General features: G+C 39.6%; 1 protein-coding gene across 4 annotated transcripts in view; it reads left to right on the forward strand.

Moving 5' to 3' along the window:
• Nucleotides 1–16440, forward strand: part of CARD11 (caspase recruitment domain family member 11) — a 105098-nt gene extending 88658 nt beyond the window's left edge. For all 4 annotated transcript variants that reach the window (XM_084536283.1, XM_084536282.1, XM_084536280.1 and 1 more), the window contains exons 9-24: nucleotides 190–369; nucleotides 1391–1445; nucleotides 2654–2757; nucleotides 3952–4055; nucleotides 5291–5343; nucleotides 6023–6155; nucleotides 6678–6879; nucleotides 7718–7844; nucleotides 8965–9205; nucleotides 9619–9715; nucleotides 10725–10820; nucleotides 11324–11456; nucleotides 11996–12175; nucleotides 13320–13444; nucleotides 14279–14394; nucleotides 14955–16440. In XM_084536283.1, coding sequence (XP_084392409.1) covers nucleotides 190–369; nucleotides 1391–1445; nucleotides 2654–2757; nucleotides 3952–4055; nucleotides 5291–5343; nucleotides 6023–6155; nucleotides 6678–6879; nucleotides 7718–7844; nucleotides 8965–9205; nucleotides 9619–9715; nucleotides 10725–10820; nucleotides 11324–11456; nucleotides 11996–12175; nucleotides 13320–13444; nucleotides 14279–14394; nucleotides 14955–15159 — 2151 coding nt within the window. In that variant the 3' untranslated portion in view covers nucleotides 15160–16440. The remainder of the gene's footprint in view (nucleotides 1–189; nucleotides 370–1390; nucleotides 1446–2653; nucleotides 2758–3951; nucleotides 4056–5290; nucleotides 5344–6022; nucleotides 6156–6677; nucleotides 6880–7717; nucleotides 7845–8964; nucleotides 9206–9618; nucleotides 9716–10724; nucleotides 10821–11323; nucleotides 11457–11995; nucleotides 12176–13319; nucleotides 13445–14278; nucleotides 14395–14954) is intronic.
• The last annotated feature ends 2305 nt before the right edge of the window (nucleotides 16441–18745 follow it).

Genomic DNA, 18745 nt, shown 5'->3' on the forward strand with positions numbered 1-18745 from the left:
TTTGAGGAATTTGTTCCAGTAGACAAAAATCCCCACAGATGTCAATCTGAGTTACTTTTTTGGGACTGGACCACATTCTATGTGAGCTGAAGCACTCAAGTCACAGAAAATTCTATCAGATTACTCTAAAGGGAAGTCATGAGCAATTGTACCAAACTCTTCTCAGTAGTGTTTCCCTCTGATCTTTAGAGTTTGCCAAGGAATCTACCCATTACCATTATCTCCCAGACCTTTGGGACTTCTAGCCCAAAAGCCAATGGTCAGGAAGCAGATGACTCCTCCACTTCTGAAGAGTCTCCAGAAGACAACAAATTCTTCTTGCCTGATCAAGCTCGACTCAAGAGAAGAGTGAACCTAAAGGGAATCCAGGTATGTTTTAATATCAGTCTGGAATGGTACAGTGCAGGGACTGTTAGAACAAAGAGATGATACATGTTGTGGTTATGCCTCTGGAGCACTGTGCTATAAAGATAGGAACAGATTTGTATAATACTGTCAGTTTTTACCCTGTGGTGATTTGTGTCTTGAGGAGCAGATTTAATCAGGTTTCATTGACCATTTTCTGTCCCTTTTCTCCATATTCTCCTTGCTTCTGCTGTTCATTCACATTCTTGGAGCGCTGTCAATAAATTGATTCGTTGCCTCCTTAACAGTAGTGAAAAAAAATGACATAATGCCGGAAGTCTAGCACACAAGGAACTAAAGGTGGAAATTGAAGCATTGGTGGAAAAGCTCACATCAATAGGTAGAAATAATACAAAGAAATGGACACAATCTAGAGTCAAATTAACTGTCTAATTTAGAATTAAATTATGGCAATTTCCTCTCACTCAAAAGTAAGGGGTAGCATGAGTTAGATCCATGATTTCACCAACTAGCTGCATTCACACTGCTATTATCTGATGCTATGTTCATGAATTGTAAAAAATATACAGTCTAACATTTGGGGTTTTGAGCTTCTCTTCCCTTTCATCTGCATTTGAATTCTCCCTGCCCTTCATAACCTTTCTGAGCTTTTACTGTCATTATTACTTATGGCAATAGAGCTGCATTTTTTACATTTCATGCTCCAAAAGGATGCCTGTTGTATTAACAGCTGCCTGAAACCAGTCCCAAGGCACCCACTTAGCTTTTTTTTTCTTACTTTGTTCCCTCAGCAGATTCTGGAAATTGCAATACATTTAGGCCAGATTTTGAAAGTAGTTAGGTAGATAAATCCCATTCATGGAAGTGACATTTAGATACCTAAATATCTTCAAAGTTTGAGGTCCTGTTGTTTAAATGAGGACAAATATGCAGCACAACAGTGAAAAGGGGGGTGAAAATCTCTTTTTTACAGTATGTGGCAAATATCCTGCATTTGTTTTGATTTTTGTCCTCTTTCTTATAGATAAATCCAAGAGCTAAATCCCCTGTCGGCATGAAAACAACATCAGAGTTTCAAGGTCAGAAAGAGCACCTATGTCCTTATTCCTTTTCTGTTGCTTTGTCTCATTCATTCCATCTCTTTAAGTTATTTTAACAAACATTCCAATTCTGGATGTTCTTAACCAAGTCCAAGCCAGTAAAACAGAGAGTGTATCTCACAGTGACTAATGTCATAATCTGAAGTAGTCAAGTGTTCTACTCAATCAACCTCTCCATCCAGAGATACCTCTACAAACACACAATATTGCATTCAGTAACTAAATTTTCAGTTTACTTAATTTTCCTTTTAGCTTATAAAAATTGTAAAGGCTGTTTTGTGATACCTGTACTAAAAGTGATACTATTCTCTTTTGGCTGTTGGAAAAATCCTTTGAGCTGTATAGACCCCAATCTAGTGATCATCTAATGAGTTTCCTTGTCCTTCAGCAAAAAGGAAGGACTTTTTAGAAATTATTTTTTAAATCTAAAGCATTGCAGAGGCTGGAGTGGGGGAGGGTTGACCCACCCATCAGCCAGCTGCCAAGTTACCAAATTAGTTGCTGTATACTCCTAATTCCTCTTATTTAGCTAACACTGTTCTCAAAGCAAAGATCTTAAGCGGCACTTCCTTTATTTTTATCTGCTGCAGCATGGTAGCTGTTGTACAAAATAACAAGGTAAACGTGGTTTCCTACTGTAACACATCGTATGTATGTTTAGTATTAGGTGATGGCAAAGTTAGTTTGAATTAGAGGTGCTGGAGAAGGGAGGAAATCCACAGAGACATTAACCTGGGGCTGCTGAAGGATCTCAGACTTCCTGGTCCCAGCTGTAAATTTTTGGTTGTAAAAAAAGAAAAAAAAAATTAATTCAGTGAGTCAGCCTTAATGCAGATTGTCAGATCCAGATGATGAAGGTAAAACACAAAGGAATAAAACAATCCTACTCTAATCTGGTATTTAGTATTCGTAGAGCTAACAAAAAAGTGCAGGAAAGAATTGAAAGGAATGGTTGGCAAGAGGCTGTTCAGCGTGGTGTGCATTTCTGTCCCAGGGCAGGAAAGGGTGCCAGTGCTGCCGAGTGCCTCCTGCAGCCTCTGTCCAGTACAGGAAGGACAAACATGATAAACTGAAATGGGAAGATAATCTTAGGTGTTGTTGCAAATCTGTGAAAGATTCTGTATTGAAAGTGATCTAACATCATTTTCTTTGCTGTCTGTATTTTTCTCTGTCATCTGTAAGCGCAGCAGTCAGAGCACAGGATGAAGATGGGGCTGATGCCAGCAATGGCCGCACAGACACTAGTTCCTCTAATTCTGTTTCCATCAGCAGCTGTGAAGTCAGCAAAATTGTAAGGAGCCTTCTGATGCCCCTTGCCTGTCTGCAACCTTCTCTCCTAATGTGGCTGAGAGCTTCTGCAACGCGGTGTTATCGCTTCACTAGCATCCCAGCTGTGATCAAATTCAAGACCTTTGTCAGAAGCTCTCTTAATCCTTTTACCAGCATTTTGTTAGAACCATGTGATTAGCCTTTTCCAAAATTACAGAACTGCTCTATGTTTATTGACAATTATTTTAGAGGTATTTATGACCTCTCACTGTCTCCTTATACCGTTTCACATTTGCTGTTAGGAAGATGAGATTCTCTTTGAAAGCTGCTTTGTAATGTAAGAAAATTTTCAGGTTATACTTTTTTTTTTTTTTTTTTTTTTTTTTTTTGATTTCTCTAATGCTTCTTCTGTCCGTAAGTAACAGTGAGTGAGAAAAGGGGTGCAGATCACAGCTGGAAGTTTCTGCATGCCATAGCCAAACCATTTCTTCCCTGCTTGCTGTATCCCCATAATCTCTCAAGGTAGATATTCCATTATACATATGTGAGCACTGACACAGCAGGACAAGCAGACAGAGAGAGTGCTCTTGCAGAGTGTTAATAACAAAGAACAAAACATCTTTCTAGAACACCGTGAAAAATGCTGCCCCCAGGAAATTAAAATTATACCCAAGAATAGCCAGGAAAGAACTCCCTGCCACTCGTAATAAGCTTAGCTGTTTTAGGAATATTCTTTGGAATATCTGTTGGATACTTCGATGACTTACACTATCATCCCTGCAGTACAATTTAAAGTTGAGACTCCAAACCAGTGTACTAGATTAATAATTGACTCTATAGAGATCTGTATTTTTCTTCCTCATTCCTACTATGTGTATGTCTAGAAATATATGTATATATGTGTTTACATTCTACTTCTCACCCTCTTCATCCTGTATGTCAGCTGTGCAATATTTATTCTGCATATCAAGGATAAAGTTAAAATTCTTCAGTAAATCCACTCACAGAAAAAGGTATTTTGCCATCATACAATCTGAACATATAGCTATAATGCTGGAACATATGAATGTGAGTCTATAATCATTTTTTCATACTTTTGGATATGTTTCTCAGTGCAGAATACTACTGGCAAGCTAACAGACTAATGCTTCTGTAAATTAAAAATGATACCATGTTTAATACAGACATCCTTTCTTTTGCTGATGTTTTTTAAAAGCAAACCCTGAGAAATCGCAATGACAGTATCATGTCTACCACTCCTGAGCCTCCAGGAAATGACTCGATTGTCCGACGCTGCAAAGAAGATGCCCCTCATTGCAGGTAGGTAGCTGGTAAAGTACGTCCAAAACCTGGTGGCACAATGAGGGAGTAAAAAGGGCCTTAAATGTCCTTTTGTGTGTCTCTAGCTGGAGAGTTTCTGTTAGGAAATGGGGGTAACTTCTTAAATGCTTTTGGGCTGCAGCCATTCATCCCTAATCTTGTCTGTCTCACAGACATCTGAATGGCATTGACCCCTTCTCTGAAAGCTTTATAGCAAAGTGATACTTAGAAATAGTGTTTTGGTGTTGGTGTCAACAGCATTGGTGTTTGTATCAGAAATATCAGTACTCTGGCTTAGCAAGGTCTGAGTGTGGCGTTATTTTCTTGAGCTAGTAAGCACTAAAGTCAAGTATCTTGAGAGTATGCCCAAAATTCCACCGTAGTTTATAACTTTATAATCAGCCTGCAAAGGTTTTTTTTAAATTTGTTTGTTAACATAATCCAAAATAATTGCTATTCGCATGCCAGGTTGTTGTTTTCACAGTTCATCTGATCTTGATTTGTGTGAAAAAGGTGAGATCATAGTTCAATATGTAAGAAATGGTATATTATTTCCTTGCTTATGCATGGTGTAAAAATAGCTGATTCTCCCCAGACTGACTGAAGAAATTCACCCTTTACCTAAAGCCAACTATGAAGAATATCAGCTCCACAGGAGACCTACAAATCATTCTGAATGGGAAAAACAACAAGCTGTTATTTAGACAGTTTTGCAACCGAAGGACACACTTTAATGAAGTCTTTCTGGTGAAGCAGACAAATCACTTGGCTGGACATCACCAATATCCCCTTAAGAGCAAAATTTTGGTGCATTTTTTCTGTTTAGTTATAAGGCTGCCCATTCCAGTCACCCTCAAAAGCAAAGGTTTTATCTAAGTAGTGTTAGTGGGAGCTAGGCTGGGACTAGAGCTGTGGCATGAGTTTCTTTGCAAACACTTGGTACACCTTGCCATTCTGTTACTGTAGGCATCTAAATAACCATGTGAGGTACCATTAAGCTGTTATAAAGTCCTTCAAGTACTTTAAAACAAGCAGCTAAATTGCTCTTAAACATGTCATTATTCCTTTTTTTTTTTTTTTTTTAAGCTGTGCTGTTGCCTTATCTAACACCTCCAACATTTTTCTTTGTCACTGAAAAGTTTCCTCCTTCAGAACTTAATGAAATCTGCTGAAAATGGGAAAGTGAACATCTTTTTCTCTCTCTTCTGTTATCTTACCTTTGTTTTTAATTCCAGCCTGGTTGAAGAAGATAATGACAGCTTTGGATTTGATGCTTTGGAGCTAGATGGTAAGAAAGAGGATATCATATAGTTTAACTGTGAGATGTGATGAGTTTACCTGCTACAGGTACTGTCAAATTATCAATATACCAGATAAGATGGGACACATAGTCTGGAAAAAAAAAAAAAATCAAGTCAGATCATCATAAAAAGAAAGCAAACCTTAAAATAAGGAAAGCATCAGACTGAGAGGGGCAAATATAAAGACAGCACTGAGAAGTATATAACTACCCAGTGAGAGGACAAGAAGCAAGGGATACAAACTTAAGCGTTAACACTTATTAGGAAAAAAAAAAAAAAAGAAAAAAAAAAACTTTTTTACTGCAAGATCAATCATGCAGTGGAATGAGGTTGTCTGGAGAGATTGAGGTGCCTCCGTGGTGGGAGATACACAAACCTCAGCTGGACCAAGTCCTGAGCATTCCCCTCTGTTTAACCTTTCTATGAGCAGGGGAGTTGATTAGGCAGTCTCCAGAGATCCCATCCAAACTGAATGGATCTGTAAGAGCGAGTGGGTAGGTCTAGTAAGAAAGACTGGAATTCCTTGCCATGGTCTATAGAGGTGAATCATGGCTCTTATCAAGAATTTCCTCATTCAGTTTTGGCTAGGATCAAACTTCCATTTTCACCTCTTCCATCTTTGTCACTCTGTCTTGGACTCATTTTCATTTTTGTTACTCTTTTCAGATGACAGTCATGACAGACACTCACATGGAGCTCCTTCAGTTCACTCTTCCTCCTCTTCTCATCAGTCAGAAGGCCTGGATGCCTATGAGCTTGAGCATGTCAACTCCATATTTAGAAAATTCTCTCTGGAAAGGTATTTGAGATGCCAGTTTACCTGTCAAAAACAGAGACCCCCATTGATCTATTAGTTACTGGAGATATATATTGACAGGAATACCATGTCACAAGTTGTCACTTGACACAAAGATCTCATGGTATTGTGCTAAGTCTTTACTTCTTTATGTTGACAGCAGTATAACATTATTTTGAACTACTTTCATATCCTGTAATACATTGAAAATCACCTTAAAATTTCAAAAACTTCAAGGTGGACAACATGTTCTGGAAATTTAAATTTATCCCTGTGTTCTTCTTATCTTTCTCCAAGTTCCTAGGTGAGGTTGCCATTTTACATCTGAGTACTTGAAGCAGTTGCTGTTCTCTAGAACTTAGGCAGTAATAAGAAGAATTTCTTTTAGAGCCCTTATATTCCAATACTTGATAACATTAAAAGCTTATTTATATGTCTCTCATTTATCATGCATGCATTTAACTCTGGATTGGTGGTTAAAAGATGAGATAACAGTGTAACTCTTACTTCCTTTCACAAACACAGACCTTTTCGTCCCTCTGTCACATCAGTTGGTCGCATCAGAAACTCCTGCCATACCATCCAGCGCATAACACTGAATGGAGACAGTCTCAATTCAGAAATCACTCTTGTTGGAGGTAACGATAAAGGGAGCTTTATTAGCTCTGTCAAGACAGAATCACTTGCAGAGAAAGCAGGTCTTCGGGAGGGACACCAACTCCTACTGGTAAGCATAAAATAATCAACACACAGCATTAAATGTCTGTGCACCTGCACATCATGCTCATCACAATACTTTCCTTCGTGTCTTCCTTCACCTTGTGTTAATGGCAAACCATACAATTCTTTTAGAGAAAAAAATAATCTGATATTGACTATGAAATTATGGGAGAATAGCATTTATGGACATCCAACACAGAGACACATACTCCTTTTCACTTTACACTACTTCTGTATGGAAGAGATGAGAGTAACTGACACGTTCCTAAATGCTCTGCCCTTCTGAAAAGAGTAGAGTGGGAGTTGCTCTCAGCTTCCCAGTAGTTGCCTGAAAGGAAGTTCATGCTACTTAGCTCAGCATGATGACTCCTAAACCATTATTTAACTGGCACTGGATGTGCAATGAGACAGAAATGTATACAGCTGCAATATGAACGGGAAGAAGGGCTGCACAGCTGCATAGCTGTACCCAGCATCATGTAAGCACTTCAGTGATGTTTCTGCTAAGTTGCTTATTGCTTAGAGTTTTCCCTCCATTGCCAATGATCCCAAACCTTTTTATCCCATTAAAATACCTCAAAGGGAAACAAACAAACAAACAAACAAAAAACAACTGATATTCTTGCACTACTTACTACTGGATTTATCAAAGACCTGCAGCTTGAGTCCATGACTGCTAACATTCCTAATTTGAGAGAAAAGAAACTACGTAATTGGAACATAATCTGCATCTTGATAGCAAAGTGTCTGGATTGATTAATGAGAAGATTATGCCGTTTTAAAAATGGTATAATGGACTCAGAGATTGAACCTGCACTGGATAGTAATATTTCTTTCATATCTAGTTGGAAGGCTGCATCAAAGGAGAAAATCAGAGTGTTCCCTTGGATACTTGCACAAAGGAAGAAGTTCACTGGACAATTCAGAGATGCAGTGGTCCAGTAACACTCCAGTATAAATCAAATCACGAAGGTAAGACCAAAAGTATTTCTCATCTCTAATAGCTCCAGGTCTATTGTACTAACTAGTGTGGATGAGAATAACAGAACCAAAATATCTTTTATATTGGCATAAATCTGAAGCATGTCCACCCATATTAGTTATCCTGTGTAACTGCTCCAGATTTAGCTATGAACTGAAAACAAACAAACAAACAAAAAAAGCCCATATGCTTGTCACTACAGGACTCTGAAGAATTTACATGGTGGGCCAATAACTACATGACTCACAAAACAGAAACTTATTTTTATATACCATTTTCTGTAATACAGTGTGGTGACCTGAATCGTCTTTTATCTAGCCAAAGTCCATTTAGCATTTTACCTGATGGAGTTGCCCTGTTTATTACCTTTGTGGCTTTATCTTTTCCTTAACATCTGGAGTTTGTGTGTGATGGATAGAATTTGATTTTAGTGTTCAAGGCTTGTGATGATACTTTGGGGTTGTGAATCAAAAATTACATTCCCAAATACATTTTTTACCGGTATAGATGAATGTTCAGGTTTTATTTATTTATTCTGGTTAGAGAATTTCAGCTGAATAAATCACACAGGAAGTGATGTCTTTGCTTTTCTTTTATGTTTTCAAAGGTAGGAAAAAATATTGTAAATTTTTGAGCACTGCTTAATGGTAGATAAAGCATGTTATAGTTTGTGGGAGTGCCAATTAGGGGTAATAATAAAGGGAATAGCTTGTCATTAAAACTGGTGGCAAAACTCAAGCTGTACTCACAGGATAGAGTTACAGCTATGTCTGCATCTTTGCTGAGAAGTTCTCTGTTTTACAGGTCGAGTTTGGAGCACTGAAAGTAGGGTTATCTGTTATAGGTATCACGACAATGGGAATATTCTCACAGATACTGATACTAACAGCATGACCTGTTTCTGAACCAATGCCCTGTTGGTGTCTTTAAGGTGCAGACCCATAACCTTGCTGTAACTGGTGCAACTAGCACTCTAGAGGTACAAACCCTCTCTCAGAGGAGTCTCTGAAGTTTCTGCTGGACTTCTCTCAGAGGATGCCCCAGAATACAGCAGTGCTGAGGTTTTGACCAGTGGCTGATCATGCTTTGCCCCTTTCTTTATTGCTGCAGGTTACCGAAAGCTGCTGTCAGAACTGGAAGAAGGGCTTATCACATCGGGGGACTCGTTTCATATCCGCTTGAATTTGAACATCTCCAGCCAGCTGGACTGCTGTTCCCTGTCAGTGAAATGTGATGAGATTGTTCATATTCTTGACACCATGTACCAGGGAAAGTATGAGTGGCTATGTGCCAGAGTTGATCCTTTCACGGACAGGGATCTGGAAACAGGGACCATCCCCAGCTACAGCAGGTGAGTGTAATGCAGAGTGACCATGACTGAGAGCAGTGGTTCTGTAAATAGGAAAGTTAATAGCTGCTGTAGAAAAGAAGTGTATGTCTTCATTTTTAGGAAAAGACCAGGTGGTGTTAAGCTGTAATATGAGCTGTAAAACTTTAGAAAGGAGGCTGCACATCTCACCCAAAAGAATAATGTGGGTTTCTGAAAAAGAAGCATAAGAAAATACATCATGGAGATTCTTTAATCCTTAACTGCACTGCAGTCCTGCTCATTATTTTATTCCTGTATTTACTATGTCATTTATTCAGTCCTCATTGCTATTTCTATTTAATCTTTTCTGTCAGCACAGACCCATTGCAGTTCAGCCTTTTTTCTAAGGGGTTTCAAAGGTTTCTTGATCTATGAGATTTCATCCTTTCTTTCAGAGCCCAGCAACTTCTTCTGGTGAAGCTGCAGCGGTTGATGCACAGAGGAAGCAGAGATGAGACAGAAAGCTCATATAATACCCTTCGGGCACTCCGGGTAAGGACCTACAAACAAGGTCTTTTTAAAATCCATTACTCCACAGGTAGTTGTTGTTCATCATGTTAATTTTATGGGAATTCCTATTTACACTCTGTGTAGGTTTTGATTGTCTCAGGTAATGGGTGACCTACATTTGCTTGAAATAATATTGTCTCTGGCAATGTACCTACCTCCAGTGCACTATTAACCCTTCCTGCTATAAGGTAGAACACTTTAAAAGTATAGTATCTGTTCTGTGTCATAGTTAATCCCTTTCATTCTTCTCTTCCCATAAGCCTCTAACACAACATCACATCCGTATGAGGAAGAAGCTGTGTCCTTGGAGTTAATAATCGGAATTATTTCTTTCCTGCTGTGAACAATTGTCTAATCCAAAGAGCTGTTATTGTCCCACATTAGAAAAATGTTTGTCTCCCAACCTACACGCCATGGAGAAAAATGGGATTTTCAAGTCTTCACACACAACAGCCCTGCCAGTTTCTTCTTTTCCGTCAGTGAAAGAACTTTTATTTTTCTTTCTTTAACCCCAAGGATTCGATCTTTCCACAATTAAAAACTAACTTCATGATGTATTACTTACCAGAGTTCTTTTCTAGAACTTTTAATGGAGCTTAGGAGACATACACGCTTCTAACATTTGCAGAGACACTGGAGCCACATTATTTGATTTCAGTCAAGGTTGTGCTATGCATTCATCCTGTACTCCAGTCCTCACTCATCAAAGGGATGGAGAGCACCAGCAGCGATGCCAGTGAGAGCAAAAGCTTTGCATGCTATTTCTTGATACAGAAATTACCTCCATCATAAACTGTGGAGTGCAATCTCCTGTGAAGAAAGGAATGTGGAAGAGCAGTAACCGAAGTGCTATAGCTTGTTTAGAACATTGTATTTGGGGTAGATATAAATCAGTCACTATCCCTTTTACTTGGAAATACAAAATATCTGCTTCTGCTTGTTCTGTTTCTCTGATGCTATGATTAAAAAAAATATATTTTTTTTTCGCTAGAATACATTGCAGCCAGAGGAGCCTGCACCACCAAATGACCCAAAAGCCAGCCCTCGCCTGTCCAGAGCAAGCTTTCTTTTGGGTCAAATATTACAGGTAATAAAGTTTAAACACTCAGTGGCATGTCTAAAATAGTAGATCTGAATAACAGATATTCTCAGGCTATCCTAATCTCCCCAGAAACTCTACCTCAGGTATAGAGATTGCATAAAGACTTCTCTGTGGTACACAGAAGGGGCAGAGCTGTGGGTATGATCTGCAATGCTGTTGTGCAGATACTCAGTGTGTGTGTGTTAATCTGCTGTGGATACATCAGTGCTTTGACTCATGATAGCAGCGAGCTCTGCCAAGGAAAAGAAAAGCATGCCACTTAAGAGCAGAGGAGAAAATAAGAAATCCCAAAGGGCATTAACAAAGGCTGTGAATCAGATCTATGATATTTAAAGAGACTTAGAATTTAGTCTGCAGATCCATGGAGTTTTGTCTTTGATAGACATAGGTAATTCAGATCTCATAGATAACAAGCGTGGACTGATGAATGCATAGGAGAATAAAGAACATAAGTAATGAGGGTCAAATCTCTTTGTTCACCTTTTCAGTTTGTCAGCAGGTCTGAAAACAAATATAAGCGCATGAATAGCAATGAGCGAGTCCGTATCGTCACTGGCTGGCCCTCTGGTCTGGCACGGACCTCATCTGAAGCAAAGAAACCCTCACCTGATAAACTGGAAGGTATGGATATAAAATAATGATAGCTTTTACACATGGGGTGCTGGTATGAAGGCCTACTGTGTAACTAACTGCATGGCTTTAAAAAATGTTATAGGACTTCCCTATTACTAGCTTCTCTGTTCTACTCTGTGCAAAAATTAGGCAGTGTTTGTTACCAAAAGACTGATTTTACTAAAAGTACTTTGGGGAACCAAGCCTTCATGAGCAAGCTTACAACACTGAAACTTCCTGTTTTGTTGGCAGTTCTTCCCAGGTTCTCTCTTGCTCTTTGTCTAAAGCAATTAACTTATTAGCAGAAAGATTCTCCTAGCAAGTCTTCTGTTAATGAAATGCTCTCATGAAAGCAAAACGCACTTGAATTATTTAGTGTTAGACCGGACATTTTACTACTGGATATATAGTAAGGATAACCCTGGCATTAGAGAAAGGAGAACCAGCATGAATAACCATGTCATTTCTGGTTCACAAGTTTCTTCTTTTTTTTCTCCAAATACTGATGGAGAGGAAATGCCAGCATGAATGTCTTGTTTTCTACTCAGATTTGGATTCTGAAAGTGAAATCAATAAGAGGCTCAGCCTGATCCCTTATAGCTTGGTGAGACCCATCCACTGTGAGCGCAGGCGCCCCGTTCTTTTCACCCCCACCATGCTTGCCAAGACCTTGGTACAGAAGCTTCTGAACTCTGGAGGCGCCCTGGAATTCAACATATGCAAGCCAGGTAATGGGATAAAGACTGCCAACCCTTGGTGTTGGAGATACGAGCATACACGTATGTGCACATACACAAGGGCATGCCCTATTGCACGCTGCATGAGGTTTTTAAGTCATATCAGAGTGGTGTACAACTACAAATCTTGTTTTTTGAGACTGAGATATTTGAATGTTTTTGAGACAGCCAATGCACACAGTTATGAGATTCTGTGTCTGTGAATATTATCCATGTGTATGCTGTGTGGTTGCTAGGATGCCCCTCAGAGACTGAAATGCTGTGAGTGCTCTTTCTGTTTGCATACTGTTTGCATACTGCATATCTAGGCAATGTGAAATTTTGATTAATTTGTTTCTAGTATTTGCTATTATGAGGAATATCTTCCCTAGAGCGATTTTATGTTTCTATCTCGTCCAAGGCTGTGAAGATTGTGCATTTGATCTGCTTGAAAGACTGATTTTCTTCCATTCTAAGTATTTACTATTAAAGCAATATGCAGTACTGTGATTGCTGTAGGGCAGGATTGTATACAACACAGCATTAAACACAGCTGACGTTTCATTTTTACACTAATATTGAATACCCACCACATAGTACAGTCTTATAGTTATCCAGACAGAGAAACTGAAAAGTTAAGTATCATAATAAATATCCCCTGTCTTGCAATATAAAACAAAAGCTTTGATGTAGAGCTGCAATTCACAAGGGGACCAGTACCACACATTGCAACCTAAGCCAAAATTTTTTGAAACTTTAAACACAAATGTTGGAACACTAAATCCATGTTTTAGGATCCTGTACCGAAGCGACCTTCTTTTTTTAGCATTTCTCAGCATCCTTTAGCTCTGTAATCTTACTCTGTAACATGAGGTGCTGGAATTGTATTTACTGTTTTAATTTAATGCCTTCATAGTGTTGTGGTAATTGCCCAAGGACTCATTGGTGCAGGATATAGCTGAGGTGCTCAGCTGTGATCAGATTAAGCTTTAATTGAATTTAATGGAAGAAATGAGGCAGCTGTTAAGAAGACAATTCATTGTTCATCTTCTTTCCCTGAACCATCCTGACATCCTGGGTGAAGTACTATTGGACAGTTGTTAGGTGTACTGCTGTTGTAATCATGATTTTTGTCCTCATCCACTTCTCCTACCAGATATTGTAACAAAGGAAGAGTTCTTAAGGAAGCAAAAGATGGAGACTATCATCTTCAGCAGAGAAAAGAATCTGAACACATATGAATGCATTGTACCTGCCAATATTGAGGCTGTCACTGCCAAGGTGCTGAGAGTACTCTGTATCCATTGCATCGGCTGTCTGTGAATCTGTCTGCAGTGTGTGTTTCTTCTTGAATGAGAGATTGACCAATTTATAGTTGCATGTTCTTTTTCTTGCCCACCTTAAATCTTAGATTTGTATTTGTTCTCTCACATGGCTTTTATTTGTGCTCCTGCTTTTCCTTTTCCTTTTCATCCTCAGCTATATCCTTTTATATTCTCACTCATTCCCTGTGATGACCCACATTGATGCAGCAAAATATCCTTTCATTTTCTGTGCTTCATCCCTTATTCAGTTCCTTTTCGTATTGTAAGTATATGTGAATGCGCGAGAGAGTAAGAGATACAAGGACCGAGACAAAAGAAAGGATAGCCTGAAACACAGACACAGGGGTGTACAGTACAAAGATAACGATGTCAAAGACAGAGATCTCATATCAAGTAGAGTAGATTTGATGCACAGCATGGAGAAAAGGAGAATTAAAGTGATGTTTTTTCTCATACAAGTAGTTGCAGTAGATGTTCTCTCTGAACAAAGACCATGTGTGTGTTTGTGTATATATGTAAAACTTTTATCACACTCTTCAATTTTAGATCAATCAATTTCTATTTAAAACCTTTTTAGAAAGCTATTAAGCTTCACTTTTATTTGACTGGCCAGTTGTAAACCAGTAGGAGGAGTTGGGACTTTAAATGTATATTTGATTAAAAGGTTTTAAATCAGTTCAATGGTAAATGGAGAGCTTTTCAGCTGACCCCATAAGGTATGGATACCTTTATCTCAAGATTCTACAGCAATGAATGTTCCTTTGTAACGCTGTTATAACTTTGTTTTTAGAATAAGCATTGTCTACTGGAAGCTGGAATAAGCTGCACAAAGGATTTAATCAAAGCCAAGATATATCCTATTGTTCTCTTTATCAGAGTCTCAGAGAAAAACATCAAGAGGTTCAGGTAAAATATCAAACCTTTTGCATATTTGATATTCTGTCTTATTCAGTGAGTGATTCTCAAGTCCAATAATGTTATCACTGAGAGAAATGCAGGTGCTCTTCTTTCTTCATCTGGTGTCTGTGTGTGCATTGTTTCCTACCATGTCTCCTTCCTGAAATATTGACCAGGAAGAAGAAGGAATTCCCCAAATTTTACATTCTTTCCCTGTGCCTGATAGCAGTGATCATTGTGGGAGGATAAAACTGAAGAATATGTCTTTTTCTCTATGCTTAACACTCCCACAGCATTTCTTAAGGTAACACTAGCTGTAAGAGGAAAGTTCACAAACACTTGCACTCTCCCTACATTCAGCCCTCTTAAATTATTTTCCCATAGCAAGTATTTTTCCTTGGGGACAGGATGGAGGTGAGGGGGGGGATAGACCTGGAGTAGCTGTATTCTCCACTGCTTTTATTGCTTGTATATAATCAGTAGAAAATAAATTCTTGATAGGGCAGCTGGGACTACGGGATTCACTTACAGTGCAAGACATTTATTTTTGGTCTGCTCATTTGATACAGGAAACTACTGCCAAAGCCAGAGACCGAAGATGAGTTTTTACGAATGTGCCGTCTGAAAGAGAAAGAACTGGAGGCACTGCCATGCCTTTATGCCTCTGTAGAGGCAGATGCATGGAGCAGTATTGAGGATCTTATCCGAGTAATAAAAGACAAGATCGGAGAAGAGCAGCGTAAAACCATCTGGGTAGATGAAGATCAGCTATAAAAAAATAAGCAAAATGAAGCTCTTTGGTGACAAGAGGACATATCCAGGTGGAGCAGGGGCTCACAGAATTCTCTGATTCAGTGCCCAGTGCTCTCTTCTGTTTCACCCTTGCTGGCTGGGGACTTGCTACTGGCAGAATGCGTGTATGGAATGGAACTGGAACTGTGCTGAACAGCCAACGTCTCAGATGCTGGGGATCTAGGGTGTGGATCGGAGCACAGCCACCACCACAGCTTCTGACCCACCAGCATCTTTTAATGGACAGCAGCTGTTTAGCAAGTCAGAAGGACAAAGATCTTGCAAAGAAGCTTAGGGTAATTTATTATGTAAAGACATGGTTCACATTTGGCCCATCAAACACTTCTGATGAGACCAAATAAGTGAAATATAAGAGAAATAAAGCATGAGGATTAGACTAAAGGATATGGAATTGAGACGTGTCCTGCACCCATCCCGAGGTGAGGTTCCAAAAATACTCCAGTAAGGAAGCTGTATGGTAGCAAAAGAAACACTACCGCTGGTGGCCGAGGCAGCTCTGTAGCCCTGTTTCTCTGTGACCATTTCAATCAGAAGGGAAGAGAATAGCTGTAATTCCTGGCATTAATTAAAATGACAATTTTCACTTCCTCTTTAAATCCAGTCCTGTTTAACAGTTTTGTGGGTTTTCTTTTAGTCTTGGCACTTACAGAAAGAAAAAATGAAAAGACTCCACAGTCCCAGTGACACATCAGATCTTTCCAGATCTGCCAATGTTTCATTTAGTTTTTCCCTGCCTCTGTATTGTATTAATTTGTATGTCTCTCAATTTTTACCATGTTTTTTACTTGTGGAAAATTCTATTGTGCCTTCTCTAGGCAGCAAGGTTCTCTGTTTCTCCACTGAAATCTGTATTTCTGTACAACATCATTGCCTGCCAACATGCCTGCTCTCAACAGGAGGGACTGTTCTGAGAAGAGGAAAAGGAGAATTTCATAAGCCAGTAATCGCTGTGAGCCACTCAGTCCTTGACCTCTCTGCCATGACTGACAGCAAGGAGACCAGTGAGTGTCACACTGTGCTGTGGCCAGCTAGTATAATATTTTCAAAAGTGTGTACATGACTTAGAAGACCACATCCCATTTTCAAAAGCACTCGACTCCTCAGAGAGTTTAAGTTCCACCAAAAAATGAGTGGGACTAGGACTCCTAAATCTCTTAGGGATTTTACATTTTTTCCTCTATACATCAGACACTGCACTGAGACTGCCAAATTGATTCAATAAAACTGATCAGATAATTATGACTTGCACAGTTGCTGATCTGAAATGCAATAAAATCTGACCTACGGATGAAGAGGTACACATCTCATTATCCTTAGATCTTTCATCCCCTGCCATATCCCTCCTTTTTGAGATGCATTTATTAACAAACAAACTTATCTCTGCCTCTGTGTTCATCCCATGTCCCCTGTCTTGGTAGCTCAGGCCAGCATGCAGCAGCTTGCAATAAAAATAGAGAATCCAAGCAAAACATCTGGCCTGGTTGCCCTCACTACATTAACTGCTGCACTGTCATGGTGACAAGCTTCTGATGTTGGGGGTGTCTCCCAGGTGGGCTGGGTCAGTTCATGTTAACTTACATGACTGTGCTTTTCTGCTCTTCTCTTACTTCTATGCATATCATTTTTTTAACTAATGCTGTCTTCCAGAAGTCATTTATGTCAGCTTACATCTAACTTTCTGCTGCTGTGTTTTTCACATTATTAATGTTTGAAAGACTGCTCATAGCTAGCGTTTCTCAGAGAATAGCTTTTTACCTTCCCAATGCCATCTGTTTGGACTGCGCAAGCAGGGGGATACTCCTATTTTGCAATCTCTTCACAAAGTGCAGGCTGCATCCGCAATTTGCAACTCCCTCCAGGGCAAAGAATAACAGCTGATTGGGGTATATATAGAACAAATTGGACGATTCTTCATAGAGCCTCTGTAGCTCAACAAGAAAACAAAGTGTTGGCTGGGAAAGCTGAGCCTTCCAGGAGCATTTTTGCAGACATTCCTAATGTCCTGATCATGCAACCTTGTGCGACAGCTGCCTGTGCTTTGTTACCGTGACAGTTTTGAGTCCGCAGCTGAGCAAGGGGTGAGCCTGCGAGAACATTCCTGGGCTGCTTCAGCAAAAAAAGTTCAGCCAGATCAGCTTCAGAGCCTGCAGGAGCAGCCAGCTGCCTGCCTACAGGACAGAGCTCACCCCGTGTCCCTGCTGCAGGGATCAGGAACAGCCGGTGGGGTGGCTGGGACAGACGGGGAGCTGGAAGGAGGGGTTGAAGGATCTTCATCTCTCATGGCTGCTCCTGCAGTGGTCTTCTCTCCCCACTGCCTTAGTTCTGAGCCCTCTTTACACAAACAACAGCTGTGGATGTGATTTATCTCACTTAACTCCAGACATGGAAGAGGTGGATGCCAAAGTCTGAAGGAGGTTCCTTTCACAGTGAATGGAGATACACCTCCCAAGAGCTATTTGTCTAACTTACTGTAGATGGCTATCTTAGGATGAGATAAATTGCCCTCTGAACTGTCTCTTTCTTTTCATGGACTACAGAAGAAAACTAGAAAAATTGCCTGGCCTTTAGCATTTAGCTTTTTGATCTGTATTTTAGGACAGCTAAACCCACCTTATGGAAAAGGTGGGACTAGAGATGGAGGCAGGGAACAATGACAGATCTAATTATTTCTGTGAAATGAGAGGAGCAAATACACAGAACACATTCTTCTTCTCGATATCTGAGCAAATCTGTAAAATCCCAGTCCTGCAGATGCTGTAAGGCATTGAGGTTGTCTACTCATTTGACACAAGACAACCAGACTCTTAAGCGAAGTTCACTGGCAGAGCTATGTACTGTGGCATTCATAACCCTCATCTCTCTTTGACTAAGTGGAGAAGGACTGGAAACTATATTCCCCCTTGACTTCTGGATGTGAACTCAAAAAGCAAATCTGTAACTGGAGCACATTCCCAGAAGTGCAGCAGAGCAGTAAGGGCCATCATCATTTACACTAGCTGAAGAAGTGCTTCTGTTGTAGTTCCAAATGCTGTCCATCTAAACTGGAAGAAATTAACCTCTGTGTCTTTTGAAATATATTCAAAACTACAGGCTTGAAAAGAGGCCATGAATTTCCCTAAATGGCAGAGTATTGGAGACTGTGTGAATTCCAAGTCCTGAACTGGCAGATCTGAAGTGCAAACTTTGAACTTGGGCTGTAGATTTTCTCAGTATTCTTGATTCTGCTAAGTCTTACTTACGAGGTATGACTTTAATCTAGCAACCACTTCCCTCTTCACATGCACATGTAATATGTTTCTTGAGCTTCTGATCACATAAACAAATGCCCACCCATGCATAGTCAGCTTATTGGTCAAGGATCAATAATGATCATTTTGTTGAGAAACTGGAAGAAATTATTAATAAAAGGCAATCGAAACTGGAAATATTGTAAATGTTTGTTGTAAGCAGTGTCACAACTGAGTCCAAAACAAGGTCTCTGCTGGATCTCATGGAAGTGTAAGGATTTGACAAATTTTCAGTTGGATTTTCTTTGGGTGTTTTTGTA

The sequence above is a fragment of the Aythya ferina genome, assembly GCF_964211825.1.
Source record: "Aythya ferina genome assembly, chromosome: 15".
In the NCBI taxonomy this organism is placed as follows: Eukaryota; Metazoa; Chordata; class Aves; order Anseriformes; family Anatidae; genus Aythya; species Aythya ferina.